Below are 18,603 nucleotides of genomic sequence, written 5' to 3'. Positions count from 1 at the left end.
GCCTCTTTTTGCCGCGGGCCCTAATTTGAATACAGAATTGCGTTCGCCCGCTCTCCCGTGACTTTTACTGTATCGGCCCATGAGGTAGGGTAGTGGCTGAGCTGTAGAGAGAGAGAGGTTCTGAGATTTCTAGTGTTTCCTATGAGACTGCGCGGTCCCAGGGCTGGGCATTGCTGCAGCATCGAAAGATAGTAGAGGTAGGGGCAATATTGGATTTGTCTTACACTAAAAGAAAAACATGTTTTAATTAGCCCAAAACATGAAACTTCGAAATAGTAATATCAGTTGTCAAGAGTGCAACCCTCCCCACGTGTATTTTTATGTTAGACATTTCCGAACGAAAGACCCAGCCTCCTAATTTTATTTTTATGATGGTTCATAAACGGGTGTGTAAGCAGCCGCCACTAGGGAGAAAGGGGAGGGGAAAGAGAGGTGTGCGGTTACGGTAGCAACCGGCCAGGCTTCTAGTTTGTTTTGCTCCACAGCGCATGCTCAATAAAGCACATGTCGCCATCGCGCCCTTGTGACGTGCAACCATAGTAACAAGAAGACTCGAACCATTGCCGCCGGCCGCCATGCGCAAGTGATCAGGAAAACGTCCTTCCGTTATGTAGTTGAGCCACGTGATCCTAGCGAACGGAAAGGGGGGGGGGTTACAAAAATGGCGGTTGCCAATGACGCTTCAATCGTGTTCCCTGTCTGTCGACGTCAGGGCAATGGGCCGAAACAATTTTGCCCAAAGCCGGCAGGAGTGCATTCTTCCCACAATCCACCGAAGTAACTACGGGAAGTGGGACGGGGGAATACCGGAAACAGGAAACTTGTGGACCGGAAGTGCAGCGGGAGAGGGTTAGCTGGGGACATAGGTCCTAGTTACAGGCTGGAGTAGTAATAGCGCATACTATCAGTGCCTACTGATAATAATTTCGTTGTAATCCAGCCTGTGGAAAGCAGCCTTTTCGCATTCGGGAGTGCGCTGGTGACCTCATGGCGGAATCTGCTGCGACCGTCGGCCCTTCTTCAGCTACCGTCACAGAAACTTCGGCGGCCGAGCCGGTGAGAGCGATACGCAGTTTGCTTGGCTTTACCGGATGATAATGTCATTTTTCCATCTGCTGATTTCATACACCGCCTTGCTGCCCCCGCGGCAGTTCGGGTGGGGATCATGTTCCATGCAGAGTGAATTGAAAACAAGGCTCTTTTCAGAGGCGGGGCGCGTTGTCCCGTTAAGCCGAAGATGCTGGTTCACTGTGGGATGACTGGGTGTTCTGTTTTGTACATAATAGTTCGTTATTTTGGTGGGTGAATGGTTCATTGTGCCGCTTAACAACAAGATGTACAGTTATTGCGTTTACCAATCCATTTATAGATGGGAAAAACAGGAATGTAGATGGTGTGGTGCTTCATCACCATCCTCCTCCTCCCTCCGTTCCGTCATACTCTCATATTCTTTAATAGTCCTTCCAGGTTCCTTTCCATCTCCATTCCCACGCATTTCTGTCCACCTATTTTTCTCCAGGTGGTTCACCATCTCCTCTCTTGTCCCTCAGGCACTACTTCATCTCCCATCTTTATTAAATTCATCTCTCTCTCTCGACGTTCTTCTCTAGTACTTGCTTCCTTGCCACGGTCTTTTTCATCTCCTGCCCTTGGATTCCTTTCTGTCTCTCCCTTCTTTTCCCCATAAGCTCTTCTCCATCTCTCCCCTCCTTTCCTTTAGGTTCCTGTGCTATCAGCAGATCAGGGCCAGAATGACCTCAGTAAAGGCATGGGGAGTTTGTTTTATTGGTTGCCTAACAGTCAGGATTGGATTTAAGATGATGATACCCAAAGGCAGAAGGCTTCCCTACCCCTGGAAACAGCATATCAGTGCGAGCCCCAGTTTTTGGGCCCCCTTCACACAGTTTGGCACCCAAGGCATGTGCCTATGTTGCCTATTCCTAAATCCAGCCATCCAACAAATTTCTCCTTCCACTGCTGTAGGCAGGAGAAGAAAGAACATCCATTTGTTCCTGTCATGGTCTGAGCCAATCTCCTGCTATCTATTAGGTACCACAAGGTTGAAATTGGGGCTGGGCAGCAGAATAGGCCAAAGTGGTATGAAATACCACTTCCCCCCAGAATGCCTGGGGGGGGGGGGGGGGGGTTGCTACTGTAGATTAGTGGAGGAAACTTGGGATCAAGTCCTCCATTGAGAATTCCCCCTCCCAAAAACAAATTCTGCAGCCTCTAAAGCTGATTGGGTAAATGCACCTTATTTCTTTGGTTGCTTTCTTCCCAAAATGCATGCTTCTTTTGTAATCATGAAACGTAGGAAGAGCACTAACCGAGTGTGGAAGGGAACTTGCCATGTACCCATGCTATTGGCTTGCAGTCACTGCCACTGATCTGACCATTAGGGAGGAGAAGAAAGGTCAGCTATTTAAGCATAGTAATGTTGGATAAGGCTCTTACCAAGGCTAACGTGGAAATATTTAGAAAACTTAGGCTCAAGCCAAACAATTTTTGTAGCAAAAAAGAGACAGGTAGAAAGTTACAGAAATATGAAAACCAGCACAAAGTACTGATGTACCAGAAATAAAGACAAATGAGGTCCATATTCATTTTTTTTTTAAATTCTTTATTCATTTTAAGACAAACATTTTGCTTATAAAGAAACACCGTGGATACTTTCATATCACATACAAAATACTTCTTTTGCCACCATCCTTAATAAGTAAGGCTAAACTATATATATATATATATATAGATCCAGAAATCATTTAAGGAACAAATAAAGAAATAATACCATATATTTTAAGACTGCACGTAACAAGTTCTAAATCTATTACTGAATTAAGATGTTAATTTTCCTGGCTTCAATAAACTCTTAGTTCAGGTATAAAAACATAGCATTCATTTCCTTTCATGAGAAAGCATTTACAAGCAAACTGGATCTTAACATTATAACCCAGCCTTATAGCCTCTTGTCTGAGGGATAAAAACCCCCAACGCCTGGCCTGAGTGGCTGGGGCCAAATCAGGAAATATTTTTACTGCTGCCTCATGAAAATTTAGCAGATATTTCTTAAAATATGCCTTCATAACTAGACTGATGTCCTTAACTGTTATAAGAGACACCAAAAGTGTTCCCCTGCTTATAACATCCAGAGTAGAATCCTCTAAAAACCCTGTCAAGTTCCCAGCAAAGGGAATATTTGCAGGGTTCCCCGAACGTGTCTAGATAGGGAGAAAAAAAAAGCAGGAGTTAATGGATAGTAGGTTTGGTTCGGTTATCTCCAAATTTTCAAAGAAGAATCTCTTCAAGGTGGTGTAAGGGATTTCTCCCACTACCTTGGGAAAATTAATTTGTAAATTCAAGTGTCTAGACTTATTTTCAATAAACTCCATACGTCTGGAGAGAGATTGACTGTCTTTAATTGCTGCGATTTTATATTGCTGAAATTGCTTGTTTTCTTCCAATCCATTCACTTTCTCTTTTAGACTGTCTAGCTGTGTTTGCAAAACAACTGATTTTTGAGCGCTTTGTATACTGGTATTTTCCATTTTTTCATTCATAGAGTTTATTGCCGAAGCCATGCCGGCCATGAACTCCCATAGGGAGTCTAGAGTCACCTGTGCAGGCCTCGACGGGATGATAATTAGATTTTTCCTTATACTACTTTCTGGGGACGTACCTTCTAGATTTGCACTGGCTTCAGTTAGCCCCACAGACCTTTGATTTTCCACCGGGCTTGAGGTATAAGGTCCCGGAACTGTCCTGTTGGTAGTCAGTGGGGGTGACATCTGGAATCGGGTCGGCCACACACGCCGCCGAACCTCCACTCCTCTGCTAAGCTCTGGGTAGGTGGCTCCCTCTGCTCCGGACTTAGAGACACCTCCCCTGCCGGCACGAACGGCTGTTCCATGCTGTCCTGCACTTCAGTTTCCTCTGTTCTCTGTTGAACTGCTGGACTCACAAAGTGGGTGATTCTGTCTGGATAGTCATGGTGGGGTTCAATTCGGTCGGGTAAGTCCGAACTTTGCCCTCTCTCTCTTAGCAGGCATTATTTCAGCAGAAAAAAACGAAAAGACAGAGCCCTCCGCTTAGGTCTCAATGCGTGCGGCCATCTTGGATCCAGAGCTTTATACTTCTCCAAAGGCCGAGGTCCATATTCAAATACATTTAGCCAGCTAAGAAGTTATTCAGCTAAATGAACATTTGGCTACTTATCCAGCTAAATTCTAGCTGGATAACTATTTATCTGGCTAGAATTTGGCCAGATAAGACAGGGGGGCTGCCCAGAAGCATTCTGGGGAGAAGTTGAGTTAGCCAAATAAGTTAACCGATATTCAGAATAGGCCAGATAACTTATCTGGCTAACGCTGGTTGGCCCATACAGTTGACTTAATGGTAGCTGGATACGTTTATCTAGCTAACTAGCAGAGCTGCACAGTGGCTGGATATGGACCTCAATAGGTACAATTTATTAAGGCAGCAAAACAAAAATATCTTTAAAAACAAGTGTCCTAATAGAACCATGTTTCAGCCTGTATTGGAGAGATTTTGAACACACAATCATTAAACTTTATAACAAATACAGAAACAGAGATATGTCGAGGGGTCCTCTTCTGTGACAAGGTTCCATATACATACATATACTTGCTGAAATGCTGCTATTCATTGCATGCTCTCCCTCTCAATCCTGAGCCCAACTTGCTCTAAACCCCCCCCCCCCCCCCCCAATTCCAGCATGACCCAATCCAAGCACTCCTCCTTTCTCCCTCTTACCTGTCAGGTTTATATATGTGAAGTTGTGCCAAGGTCCATGCGTATGCTGGTCAGTGGCTGGTGGGGTATATATCTCAATAATATCGAGAGAGAAGATATTCCTTTCCTAATAACTTCTGTTGTAGCACGGATCCATTTGTTTGCAGTTTCAGAATAATTTCCATTTCATCAATGAATCTGAAGCTGTCACACAGCTGTCTAGAGCTGCCCCCCCTCACTGCTAACAGCCAGTCTGATTGTGGCTTCTTTACACAGCCACCCTGTCTCCCACCTTTGTTCAAAAGTAGCTCATTTTAACTGACTGATAAGTTATTGAAGTTCCTTTTTTTTTTTTAGGTTACATAGAAAGGGGGCACCGTGTAAATCTGGCCAAAACTACAATTACCTAATAGGGAACCTTTGCTGACATTCTCAAGCTACTGAATAGTTTAAGCTGTTGGCTTCTGGGGCTGCTAAGGGCCCTCTGGGTAATGTGTGGGACCTTCCTTGTCCTGGAAACTTTCAACTCTATGGAACTTTTTTTTTTTTTCCCCCAGATGTGATTTTGGTTGAGATCCCCCTGTTATGTTTTATATTTAAAAGGATTCAACAAAAAAGGGGAAAAACCAACCAAACAGATATTATGTGCTCAAATATCCCACTTCAAGAATTTCAAAACATTTTTGTATGAAATGACCGTATCGGCAAGCCTGACGACGTGCTCTTAAATGTTTAAAGGGACAGTCCTAGTCTTCTAGACGAGAAGGCTGCTTCCGGTCTAGAAGCTAGTCGAGACGAGGACTGTCTAGGATGAAGGTTCGGGTGCTCTCCCATTAAGATAAGTTGACCACAAATATTGAAAAAATTGATATCCAATATTTTTTATGCAGGACACTGGGTAATATTATTATAAGAAGAAACCGCTATCTAAGAAAATGTTTGGCGGGCAAGGATAGGATATGATATGCTCCCGAAGAAGCAGTGGTTTAAAAATTTGGCGGGAGTTTTGGTGATTGTGTTTACGCTCCCGAAGAAGCAGGAGCGAAACATCGGACGGATGTCGAGCTCACCCTTCTTGTCCAGCGGATATTTAAAAATACAAAATGCTTGAAACATTTAAAAAAAATTGAATATAAAACAGAAAAATTGAATATAAAATATATAAAAATTGAATGACAAAATTGGAGAATAAGTTACGGTGACCGTAAACGAGGAGAAGTCTGGACGGCTCCCTTTAAACATTTAGGAGCACGTCGTCAGGCTTGCCGATACGGTCATTTCATACAAAAAAAATGTTTTGAAATTCTTGAAGTGGGATATTTGCGCACATAATATCTGTTTGGTTGGCTTTTCCCCCTTTTTTGTTGAATGTAATACATTGGAAAAACAGTAGCTCTTGTGTATAATTATATTTAAAAGGGCAAGGCTCATGAAATGCTGGGCTGTGGGAGTTTAAAACAAAGATTACATGCCCAGCTCAGTGCTGGAGCTGGAGGGGTACAGCCTCCAGACGAGGTACTGCGGGAATATGGTTGGCTCCCCATCATGCAACCCTCCCTAACCGGAAGTCCGAGCACCATTATCCAGCTGAGGTCCTAGCTTTCTAGTGCAGAGGTTGGTGGGCTGCTACGCAAGTGTCCATTATAAGCAGAGAGAGCTGTCATTACCCATTCTCAGCAGGGGCAGTGACTACAGAAAGTGACATCTAATAAGAGAAATATGGTGTCTTATGTCTCCTTTTCCCGTGCACTGATTTTTCCCCTCGCCTCCTTTACTGTGTCCCCCCCCCCCCCCCTTAGGAGAATCGCAGTGTAACAATCAAACTGCGCAAACGGAAGCCAGATAAAAAGGTGGAATGGTCAAGTGACACAGTGGACAATGAGCACCTGGGAAGAAGATCTTCTAAATGTGAGCACCTCCACCCCCTATCGTTATCCTCCTTTTCCCCACCACTTTCCTTCCCTACCGTCCAGCAGTAAAAAAAACACCCACAAAAACCCCCTTCCTCTTCGTCCTGCCAGACCAGTAACCTGTGGGATTCTCCCTCCCACCACATGGGGGGGCGGCACAGAGTGTGAAAGCTTCCTCCTTGATGTCACCACCATAAAAGGCTGGCCCGGCAGAGGGGACGTCTAATCTCTGCCTCCAGCAGGTGGGATGGAGCACAGATGTCGCTGGTCCAGCAGTTTGAGGAGTGGCCCTAGGGCAGTGGCTGGCTGGGGAGCCCCTCAGCATGACAGCCTCTTTAGCTCTGCTCTTCCCTCCCCAAGGCAACCAGGTGTTTCAGTCTCCTGGTTTCCCTGCTGAAGTCGCCTGAGCCAAAAAACAAAAGGGGAGAAGCAGCCCAGCCCGAAGCAGTCGCATCCTGCACCGGGGGGGGTGGGCTCAGCGGGTGCCTAGCATCGCCGGGTCTTTCTGCTACAACTGCGCCGGCGAGAGGCGCGCCCTGGCAGAAGAGGGGATGGGAGCCGAGCAGCGTGCGCCAGGGAATGCGGCATTACTAGAGCCAGCATCGGGACAGCAGAGAGATTCCTCCTCCGCAGCGGAGGGAGGGGCAGCGCCAGCGCCCGGAACCCCCCTGGGGGAGGAGGAGTCCGAGTTCTCCTCCAGCTTCATATTAGCCAGGCAGCAGGCCTTATTTATTGCCAAATGAAGGAGAGGCACAGGGCAAGGCAGTATCCTCGGGGGGGACAAGCCCAAACTGCAGAGACTGGGAGGATCGGAGACCTGATATAGTGGCCCAAGGGGGGGTTAGAGGAAGGAGGAGGAATCTAAAAGTAGGGCTTCAGCTGTTTGTTTAGAGCAGAAAAAGCTAGGGGCCCTGATTTCGAAGGTCTCGCGAGTCCTTAGTCTGAAGGAGGATAGGCCCAAGGCCAAGATGAAGGGCAGTTCCATCCTGCCAGGGATAAAGAAGCCATGTAAGGCCTTTCCCATCCATTCAGCAATCCAGGACATGGCGATCCTGGAGTCCAGGCTTATGCAAAAGGCTATGTCTAATAGAACGGCAGGATAAAGGAGAGACTTCTAAATCTGCAGTAGCAAAGACGACTACAATTTCAGTGGGAGGTGGAACAGCCCTGAAAGATCCCCAGGGTAGGAAAGTGGAGACCCTGCTGAAAAAAAGGTTTTGAGCTATCAGCTATCTGCGGGGACTACGGAGCCAGGCCCCTTCTCATCTGGTCTCAGCAGGAGATCCAGGGTCCCGAAGAGGCAGGAGGCTCTGGGAACAGAGGTGGCTGTGTCCCTAGTGCAATCTGAAGCAGCCTTTGTGGCAAATACTGTGCATAACCTCAAACGAGTTTCAGCTAAATTAGCAGCAACAGAAGTCATGGCATGGAGGCTCTTGTGGCTGAAAACCTGGGCAGCAGACTCTGCGTCCAAGATCAGGTTTGGAAGGCTAGCGTAAGGAGATGACCTACAGAAAATGGTAAAGACTGTGGAGGAACGAGGCCCAGAGGTTTCATAAGTGGGGGCAATTGGAGACAGTGGCCCAGGGAGCATGGCGAGAGGAGCAGTAGAGGCCAGATCTCCCTCCCGGGCAGATCACAGCACTTTGGGGGGGGGGGGGGGGGGAATAGGCAATTTCCAAAGGAAGGGAATTCCTCAGCCCCCCCTTAAATGACGGGAAGCAGGCCCTCTGCATGCTTCCCCAGGTAGGGGGCAGATTCCAGATCTTTTATTAGGCATGGGCCAAGGCAACAGAGGACCAGTGGGTGTCGCCCAGCGCTAAAATTCCCTTTAGAAGATTCCTTCCCTTTCTCCCCGTATAAGGCTGCCCGGCCACCGTGGGACAGGTTAGTCCCACGGCCGGTCATTCTGCCAGGAAGGCACAGGGGTGTCCTCCATTTATTTCCTAGTACCAAAGGAGGGGGGAAACGTTCGGCCAGTCCTGGACCCAAAGCTGGCAAACAAAGCGCTGGTAGTTCCCCCATTTTCACATGGAGTAGGGAATTCCCCCGTCCTTACTGTGGCACAGTAAAGGCGGCCGAAAGGACGAGGGAATTGCTCGCAGAGATTGCATCAATCCTGCAGATTTCACAGGAAGGGCTAGACAAAAGGGCAAGCGGTCAACACGTCGAGGGTGCAAGTGGCAGCGACTGCGGGTTTCAGAGGGCCGTGCGGAGGGATTGTGGTGGCCGGTAACAGATTTAGTGCCCTTTCTCAGGGGCTTGAAGCGGGTGAGACCTCCACGAAGGATCATAGTACTTCCATAGGACCTGAATTTGGTACTGAAGTCAGTGGTCAAAGCGCCATTCCTGTTCATGCCCCGATCAGTGGGTTTATGCATCCCTACCAGCAGATGGAGACAGAGCAAAACTTTGAGGCACTGCTACGTAACCGAGAGGGCCGCCTGCAGTCCCTCAGTATTTCTCTGTCTCCAGCAGATGGTAGAGGTGCAGACCTGCAGTCCTGACTGAAAGTTGAATTTTGGAGATAGTGAAGAGTTTTTTTTGATTAGAGAAGTTGGCATGGTTCCCCAAGTTGCTAGGTTTAGTTTGTGGGCCATCCCTCGGGTTGAGCCGGCTGTCTGAGGGGGTTGGAAACTCCTGTCTGCTGTAGCCAGTTTGTTTCCGGCGGTTTTGATAGCCAGGGGACTGGCTCCCTCTGACATCGCCTCCTGCCAGCTGCTGCTGAGGGAAGAATCCATTTTTCTTTATCAATGAAATTACAAAAAATAAAAATACAAAATAATTAGGAAGGGGAAACTAGAGCAGGGGAGGTTTTCTTTATGAGGCTGGGAGATTGTCTGCGGCCAGTGACTGGGGCAGTCTGTCAGCGGGAGCTGCCAGCGCCCACAGGTGGGAGAGCTGAAGGAATCTGCCACGGGTTCTATGTTCCCCAGCGGGGAAAGCTTCCGTCTATGCTTAGATGGGGACGTGCATCGCTTCGGCCACTGCGACGCGCGCCTCAGCCTGGATCGGTGCAGCCTACTTCAGTGTCGGCATGTTCGGGACGCATTGGCACCTCCTGTCCTGATGGCGCCTAAGCCACACATGGCAGCTTGCAGGGCCTGCGGGCTCTGGTCGGCTCATCTTCATTCCCGCTCGTTCCTCTCCCGATGCACAGCTGGTGCAGAGGGGGAACCTCTGCGGGCGGCTCCAAGGAGAGGAGGGCCTCCCGGTCTTTGGGGGCCACTGTTTCTGTCGTGCCTGCGAGGGATCACATCCTGGGGACTTCACCCCATCGGGAGCCCAGAGATTCCCCTCTCCCCTGTGGGGCAGGTGGCTTGGATGGCAGTCTTCTCTTGCAGGGGACCGAGGAGCCGGAGGAGTTTGTCCTTCTGTTGCACGGAGCCTTCCTGGCGTGGAAGGGTGCTGGAGAGAAGTGGTTCAGAGAGAGGCAGCCAGGTACCCAGGCCAAGGCAGGCATCGGCAGGAGATCTGCTTTAAGCACCTGGGCTTGTGGCATGCTGGGGCTGAGGGCGACCCCCAGGGATCGAGATGCAGGATGAGCCTGCCTCCCCTCAGGGAGTGGACCCGGACAGGGGGTCAGAGACCTGATGCGGGCAAGCGACCAAGGCCTCAAAGGTTAGATGGATTAAGGAGATGACAGCGGCAGCCGACGTGATGAAAAACCAACCAGTTCCGGAGGGGCTGAGGGTGCATTCTACAAGAGCACAAGCAACGTCTTGGCCAGACTACCGAGCAGTTATGCCCAGGGCTAGCTGCAGGGTGGCCACATGGGCATCCTTCCACCGCACAGCCAGGAGGCGAGTTTTAGTACAGGGGTTCTAGAAGCAGCGCTAGGAATCCCAGCATAGGTCCATCCCACGGGTTACTGGTCTGGCAGGACGACGAGGAAGGTTCAGTTACATCTTCCTGCCAGCCCAGTCCAGATCCCACCCGTAAGTAGAGAATAAAACAGAGAAATAGTGTATTAGAAATTCAGGTTCAGCAGAATGTAAGTAACAAGAGAGCATAGGCAGGCTATTCTTCCACTTCCTTAGCATTTCTTTTCCTCTTTGTTACTTTTTGGGGTTAGGTTTTGGAAGTAGGGAACCAGTGTTCTATGGCACCAAGGGATGTATCACTTTGGCAAAAAACTACTGCCTTCCCCTCTGCTGGGTCAGTCTTTATGGTAGTGAGGGCAGAGCAGCAGCTTTTGTGCACGTCCCCCCCCCCCCCCCCCCCATCTGCTGGGGGGAGGGAGAATCCCCCCCCTGGTTACTGGGCGGTGGAGACGCGAGGAAGGCCATTTAACAGGTAAGATCTAATTGAACCTCCCCCCCATATCACAGAACAAGTACAGCACGGGCTGCAGCAGTGCAGGCCCCACACGCTGGTGCAGCACCGGACGTGTCAGAGCCAAACTCCCCCCACGCTGCCCCAGCAGAGAGCAGGAGCAAGGTGCCCCGCACCCTGCAGTGCCCGAGACAGAGCCAAGCCATCCACCTGCTTGGATGAGGCTTTGACACGAAGCCACCTTTCCAGCTAAGAAAATTGTTGGTTTACTTTTCTGTGTCAAGGGGGCAGCTGAGGTTTTGTAACGCGACTATTTTTTTCTTCTCCACTCTGCTCTTTTTTTTGGCTGACCCCTCTTGTCTTTCTTTCCTTCGTCTTCTCTTGCTCCCCCCCCCCCCCCCCCCTCTGGACAGGTTGCTGCATCTATGAGAAGCCCCGGGCCTTTGGTGAGAGCTCCTCAGAGAGCGAGGACGAGGAAGGTTGTGGCAACGCTCACTGTATCCGGGGCCACAGGAAGGGGGCTCATCATGCCAGAGACCACAGCCCCAGGAAAGTGGAGCCTAACAATAGTCCTGAGCCCATGCAGCACTGATTCCCCCCCCCCCCCCCCTCAGATGGCCAAAGGGTGGAGAGAGAGCGAGAGACAAAGCTCCCTCCTCTCCATGTCTGCGAGCGGATCCTGATGCAGCGCAAACCCCCCCCCCCCCCCCGACAAACTCATGATCCCCCTGCCCAGCACCGGCTGCTCAGGATCCTGTACTTGACCCCTCCCTTGGGTTCAGAGTGAGAGGAGGGCGGCAGGGCACCTTTTAATATTCACATTTCATTTTTGGGGAGGAGAAGAAAATCTTAGGGTGTAGAGGGGGGAGCAGTTTAATTTTTGATGAGAGAATTTGTGATGAAGCTGTTCATTGCCCAACATGCACTATCCCAGGCATTTATCCCCCCCCCCCCCCCAGATCTGTCTGATCTATGCTGCTTGAAGATCCTACTGTATACCAGTTGCCACATTCATAGTAACAGCAGCTTGGTCACTTGAAAGATCAACCTACCTGATTGGTCATTTTGTGCTGGTCTTATTCCTCGTTCTCCTTTCTTTTGGTTCCAGTTTTATGCCATTATGTTTTTTCACTTTAAAATAAACAATGTGCACATCTGATTACTGCTACATTACTTCTAAACCAAGGTGCGATGGGGCTGGGGTGCTAATTATTGTTCTATAAAAGCCCTGTGCAGACACGGATGCGTGGACTGCTGAAAAGCAGGGCTTAGGGTGATTTTAAAACATGGTGATGTGGACATAGGAAGAGGCATACATCTTCCATTCCAAAAAGTGTAAAAACCCCAAACATGAAATATTTTACAGCAATAAAGCTGACGAAGGAGGAAGCAACAGCATTGAGAACTAGGTTAACATTTTCAAATGATTTTGGATCTGCAACAGGCAGGCCTGAATCACAGACCATGGCTGACATGTTTTCTAGTGAATTGGGGGCTTACTGTCTTAGTAAAAACAGAATGAGTCCCAGAATTCATTAGAAATCCAGGCCTAGTGCTCTCATGTGAATCCAGAGCGCTTCCAACCTTCTCTGCTTATTTGTTTACAAGGAAGTCTTTTTTTTTGGACCCTTAGTGCATTTGTACCATGAAAGCCAAGTTATCTGAAAAGCTGCCAATTGCATACTGCTGACAACAGAAGTGTCCTCTGTTGTGCAGCCTTAAGATGGTAAAAGCTCCCTCTGCTTGCCACTGTGCAGGCCTTGGCAGTATGACATCAGACGCCAGTTCCCGTGGAATGCCATCATTCCAAGAGGGAACACAGCCACCACTTTGCATTGCATTGCTACTCTGCAGTAGCAGGCCCAGATGGAGATGAACTGGGCTCCACACAGCAGTTAACCTGTGGGACCATTATTACACGGGGACCTTTATCACTGGAACAGTGCATGTATACTTACCTTTTCTTTGGAAGGAGGCATGTGTGGCCAGATCAATTGGGACACTATCCTCCTCCCCAGCCCCTGCAGCTGTTGGTGAATGGATGGGTCTGACTCCTCTCACTTTTTTTGCTGGGGATTGTAAACCGCAGTGAATGTATTTTATTGGTCTCCTGCTTATTAAATATTTGTATGTGCAAATCTGCTAAGTTTCATTTTTTTGTCTCAGTAACTGCATGCATGGCTTTGGGAGAAAAAAGTACAAAACAGTTCTAATGTAGGAGAGATGTCTTACGGAGTGCAGTGGGTGAGAGTGGGAGGTCTGCGAGTGAGACAGGGAGTGCTGGGCAACAGCTTGCGGAGTGGGCTGAGTCATAGTACTGGATGGGAGGGCTCTAGGTGAGGCACAGGGAGTGCTGGATGGCAGTGTTAGCATTTTAATATTCTTCTAGAATTTGATTCCATGGTTTCCCTCCCACAATGACCCTCTTTGCTATATTTTGTAATTGATTTTCTTTGTTTTGCAGACGACAAAACTGCTTTTCAGGTTAGAAACCAGTACACCATGCCTAGTAGTGCAGAATGTAAGTAGCCATATTGGTTATGGATGCTCTGATATGTTGATTGGAGCAGTGTAAGAACTATCCCGAGATCTTATGGGTCCTTTCGTTTGGAAGAAAGGCTGTGGGATTTGGTTAGCTCCTGTACAGTTTGTTTTTCTTGTCTGAAAAGAATGCTTCCACCACAACTGGTTACACTGGGGAATGTGGACAAGTTTATGCTCTCAGACTTCCACCTCCCGAATGGTCTCCTTCTGTGAATGGTTACCCAGTTCATTTCTCTTGACTTTTTGCGCTCACTACTGGCTCAGAGGGGAGACTATGCCCTGATACCACAGGAGAGTGCAGATTTAGTAAAGGAGGAGAGGGCAGGCATTACAGGCCAGAACTGGCCACACCTGGCTTCGATAGATCATTGTGTCAACCCAAAAAGACCTTAAAAATAGTATTCCCCTCTTCCCTGTACGTACCAGGATCGGTCCAGGCTGCTGGGTTATGCCTCCCGTCCAGCAGATGGAGTCAGAGAAAAGCATCCCCTAGATATACTGGTGTGCCATCTGCGATCCCTCAGTATAGCTCTGACTCCAGCAGATTGAGAAGCATAATCTGTGGTCCTGATCTTTTCTAAATTTGAGTTTGGTTATTCAGGTTTGACTTTTTGCTGAAAAATACCTTAAAAAAATAAAATTCCCCTCTTCTTGGACAAACAACAAAATACAGGGAAAATGCAAATCCATATGGGTAGACTTAATGTCCACTATCGTTAAGGGTAACGCCCGAGAAGGGAGTACCTCAATGTTAGAATATACCATTTTTGCTTTACATTAAGTGAGCTTTAGTACTTGTTTTTGTGCAGCATTCTGGGTTCTATATTATTTTGTGATAATATATTTTCTTATTAATAACCACAGTCCTTAAGAAATTTGAAAGGTAATTACACAAAAAAAGTAATAAATGAAGCCACCCATACTTGAGCAGCTACTATTGGCAGCTGAACTGCTTTTCACTGCATAGGTAATGAATACCTTAACCGTGTTGTAACCAGTTTCTCTTAGGTCCTGTGAAGTCTCCAGACACTGCCAGTATTTCGGCAATAATTGCCTGCTTCACCTGCCAGAGAGGCTGTTCTTAATAGGAAAATAAGTTTTACATTATAATGACAAAGGCTCTAGCCCATATAGTAGTATAAATGTACTGTGGACATGGACCCCAGCCCTAGTATCCTCCTCTGTATTTAAAAAGACCCTGGACCATTGAAAACCCTGGCAGGGCTAAAGTCCTGCCTTTGATTGACAGGAAAACTCTCCTAGCTTTTAAGCAAGGAACTTTCCTATCATGTCCAACTTATACCAGAGAAACGGTGTAGCAGTTCTCTTTCAGGTCCAACTTATACCAGAGAAACTGTGTAGCAGTTCTCTTTCAGGTCCAACTTATACCAGAGAAACTGTGTAGCAGTTCTCTTTCAGGTCCAACTTATACCAGAGAAACTGTGTAGCAGTTCTCTTTCAGGTCCAACTTATACCAGAGAAACTGTGTAGCAGTTCTCTTTCAGGTCCAACTTATACCAGAGAAACTGTGTAGCAGTTCTCTTTCTCTGGTGTAAGTACCTGGAAGTGTTTTGTAGTTCTGGTTCAGGTATTTACACCAGATAAAGTGTGTTACAGGTCTTTCAAGTATGCCCAAATACAATGGCTTGTCATTCAAGTCCTTAATAATCAGTAAACAAAATAAGGCAATGAAATATTAAAAACAAACATGCTATAAAAACAAAATTCTTCTGAATTCAATTAAAATCCACAATTAAAAAATAAACGTTTTCATACATACTTAAAATTATATTTTTATTTCTTAGGGGGCGTAGTTGCATTCTGTCCTGACGAAGGGTTTTGCCGCTCTGGTATATCCTACAAAAAAAAAAAAAAGTTAACAACATTTTTTCGTCTTTTTATAATCCCCTCCTCAGTCGATCCCAGGTCAACTATAAGTTCGGTTTGGTGTGAAAGCCTCACTAGCCCAAGCGTTGGGAGCCCCACCGGCTCACTTAACACCGCGGATTGGAACATCCTCATAAACACTAGAAAGGGGTAGTTTGGGTGAAATTTGGGCCATTTTTCCTAGTAGAAAGTAGTAAAACCCCCGCCTGCTGGTGGCTCTTTCTTGTTATTAATTAAGGCTCTCTTTTATTAGTGGTATTCACCGGAATATGCTTGGAACACAGGTCTAACTGACCCCCTCCTCCCCATCCACCCGCACTGGCACCGCACCAAGATTCTGGCTACCGCGACCAAGCAAATCCCTGTAACGGAGCCGTCATATAGCTGCTGAGCCACCAGTCAGCTGGCTATAAAACTTTACTTTACCCCTTATTCTTCTCCTTCCCCCAACTCCTCACTAGCACAGGACTCCAGCGTGCGGTCCATCCCTTCACAGCCGGCTCTGCACTCGCCAGGCAGCCGGGGACAGAGGCTCCGGGTTTTTACCCCCTCTTTCCCCTACTCTCTTGTATTACACCCTCCGGTGATTAACAGCTCCTCGCCCGCAATCACAAGAATGAAATGTTCTCTCTTAAAATAAAAGAATCTTTCTAACGCACACAGTGCGCGGTGAAACCTCCTCCCCTATGCAAACAAACATTAAACGTGGACAGATTATGGGTTTCTAGCAGGGGCTGTTAGACACGGGCTCCAGGGGAGCTTCTGAGCCAACTCTTGCCAGCACTGCCCTGGGAAAGGAAACCCCCAGGTCAGGTTTTGGCTTCCCCGTGTGCGATGTTTACCGCTCACCCTCTCTCTCACACACATCGCATCCCTCGGTCATTCATTCATTCATTCATTCATTCACCCGATTTCTGGTTTCATGCAAACCCCTCTGTCACAATCAGACCGTGAACACGGAGCAGTGAGAGCAGGCTAGCGGCAAGAGCCGCTTAAAACCCGGGGACGTTTGCAGGACTTGCAAGCTTAAAGCCTGGGGAGGGGGAGGCCGTAAAGCGCAGCTCATACCTGGGCCAGGACCTGCGCTTCATCACCACCCCCAGTCGTAGCCCACATTGCTCCTTCGGTGTTCAGCGGCTTTTCCCGGCAGGTAACCGCTGCCCGCTTTCGGAGCGCACGGCCGAGCTCTCGGACACCAACCAGAAGCTACAGAACCGCCATGTGTGTGAGGGCGAGATTAAGTAGGGTCGGAGCCTAATCACAGGAGAGCCCTGCGGCAGCCCCGCCCCTTCCTGATGCTGCGATTGGACGGCAGGGGCGAGGAGGCGGGGCACAGCCCGGGCCCAGCCGTTCTTTCCAGCGTGCAGTACCTGCAGAGAACCGTAGAGAGATGGATGCCGGCCTAGGGGAGAAAGTGGGGAGAGGCGGGTTCATAGAGGGAGGGACAGACAGTGTTGCCAACCTCGCTTATTTTCCGCAAGATTGGGCTTCTTTTTGTAGTCATTCGCGGGAGTTTTTTCTGATTCGCGGGTTGCTTTTAATTGGGCTATTTTTTCTGCCAGTGGTGTTTTTTTGGGCTTCTTGGGCGGAACTTGTGCTCTGAATCATGGTACAGGGATTGGCTGCTGCTGCGATGAAGCCTGTCCATAGCAGGCCTACTCTAGCCCTATTTTGCAGCAGTAAGTCAATCAGAGCAGAGCTGCAAGCCTTATTGATGCACCCCACATATTTTGTGGGCAGACCCAGCATCGCACGTGGGCAGACCTGGAACAGGAAGGCCAGCAGCACCAAGCAACAGCAAAGGAATCTTCACACTGTGCAGCTACAGCCAGGTATCAGGAGGGGAGGAATTAGTATGGGGGGAATTAGAATGTGGGGGCCAGAGATGTGCTCGGAGGGGATAGGGAGGGGGGAATCAGTGTGTGAGAGGCCAGAGATGTGCTCGGAGGGGGGAATCAGTGTGTGAGGGGCCAGAGATGTGCTCGGAGGGGGGAATCAGTGTGTGAGGGGCCAGAGATGTACTCGGAGGGGGGAATCAGTTTGTGAGGGGCCAGAGATGTGCTCGGAGGGGCAGGGAGGGGGGAATCAATGTGTGAGGGGCCAGAGATGTGCTCGGAGGGGGGAATCAGTTTGTGAGGGGCCAGAGATGTGCTCGGAGGGGGGAATCAGTTTGTGAGGGGCCAGAGATGTGCTCGGAGGGGGGAATCAGTTTGTATGGGGCCAGAGATGTGCTCGGAGGGGTAGGGAGGGGGGAATGAGAGTGTGGGGGCCAGAGATGTGCTTGGAGGGGGGTTGGGAGAGGGGAATGAGTATGTGAGGGCATTAAATGCCATAAAAAAATTAAAAAAGTTTCAATCTCACGTGTTTTGGGCTTTTTCTGGGCTTGTTTTTTTCGGGAAAAGTGCTTGTTCTTTCATGAAAACCTGGCAACACTGGGGACAGGGTCCCAGGATCACCCTCAGTCCGGCCAGGAGCCGCAGAGAACCCTAGAGAGAGAGAGAGATATCCCAGCCCAGGGGAGAAGGTGGGGAGAGGCGTGGGCAGAGGGGACGTGAAGGGAGGGACACTGTCCAAGGATCTCACCCTCTGTCCGGCCAGGAGCTGCAAAGAGCCCTACAGAGAGAGAGATCCCGGCCCAGGGGAGAAGGTGGGGGGAGGAAGACACCGGGGGACGTGTGTGATGCTGTTGTGTGGGGATCGCTCCCTTATGCAGAGTCCTTCAGCAGCTCATAAAGACTGTGAGGAGCTCTGCTTTCCTATGGGAATCTAACTTTTTGCTGTTTAATGCGGCGATCGAGGAGGCTCCTGCCCAGGTCAAGCAGTTCATGTCTCAGGTTCTTAAGGCTGCGAGATGCTCGGATCCGGCCGAATGGAAGAAGATCGCCGCTCCGGCAATCTCACGGGCCTGCAGCCGTCCGGATGAGATGCACAGGGGATGGAGCAGGTCAGGGCAATACGGAGAAACGGGCTGGATCCTTTACAGATATAGGGAAGCCCTAGGAGAAGTGGAAATCCGAGCATTCTCCGGGGCGGGGGAATAAAAGAAGGGTTGGGGATATTGTTCTGTACTTTGTATTAGCTGTTGCTGATTGAATTATGATGGATAGCGGTGTTGTGGGCTTGCTGTTTTCCTGATTAAAAAAAAAAAGTTTATTGTAAAAAAATTACATTGAAGTGGGTTTAAATAAAGCAGAGGCTGAACATGAACCCTGAGACTTGTGATTTATACGTAGTTCCCTCT

The 18,603-nt window shown here is 48.8% G+C and overlaps 1 protein-coding gene and 1 long non-coding RNA gene across 2 annotated transcripts; one reads left to right on the top strand and one right to left on the bottom strand.

Annotated features, from left to right (window-relative positions):
* The first annotated feature begins 562 nt into the window (after nucleotides 1-562).
* On the top strand, nucleotides 563-12,569 carry PPP1R11 (protein phosphatase 1 regulatory inhibitor subunit 11). Its single transcript, XM_029584826.1, has 3 exons — nucleotides 563-1,056; nucleotides 6,549-6,657; nucleotides 11,345-12,569. The coding sequence occupies exons 1-3, from the start codon at nucleotides 988-990 to the stop codon at nucleotides 11,521-11,523; spliced, it is 357 nt and encodes a 118-aa protein (XP_029440686.1). The 5' UTR covers nucleotides 563-987; the 3' UTR covers nucleotides 11,524-12,569.
* Nucleotides 12,570-15,250: 2,681 nt separating this feature from the next.
* LOC115080582 lies at nucleotides 15,251-16,620 on the bottom strand. Its single transcript, XR_003853599.1, has 2 exons — nucleotides 16,431-16,620; nucleotides 15,251-15,332 (listed from the first exon to the last, which is right to left on the bottom strand). It is a non-coding gene; the product is annotated as an uncharacterized LOC115080582 (long non-coding RNA).
* Between the last annotated feature and the right edge of the window lie 1,983 nt (nucleotides 16,621-18,603).

This window comes from Rhinatrema bivittatum, chromosome 19 (genome assembly GCF_901001135.1).
Source record: "Rhinatrema bivittatum chromosome 19, aRhiBiv1.1, whole genome shotgun sequence".
In the NCBI taxonomy this organism is placed as follows: domain Eukaryota; kingdom Metazoa; phylum Chordata; class Amphibia; order Gymnophiona; family Rhinatrematidae; genus Rhinatrema; species Rhinatrema bivittatum.
Note: the sequence above shows the minus strand (reverse complement) of the source record. Positions and strands in the feature narration are given on the sequence as shown.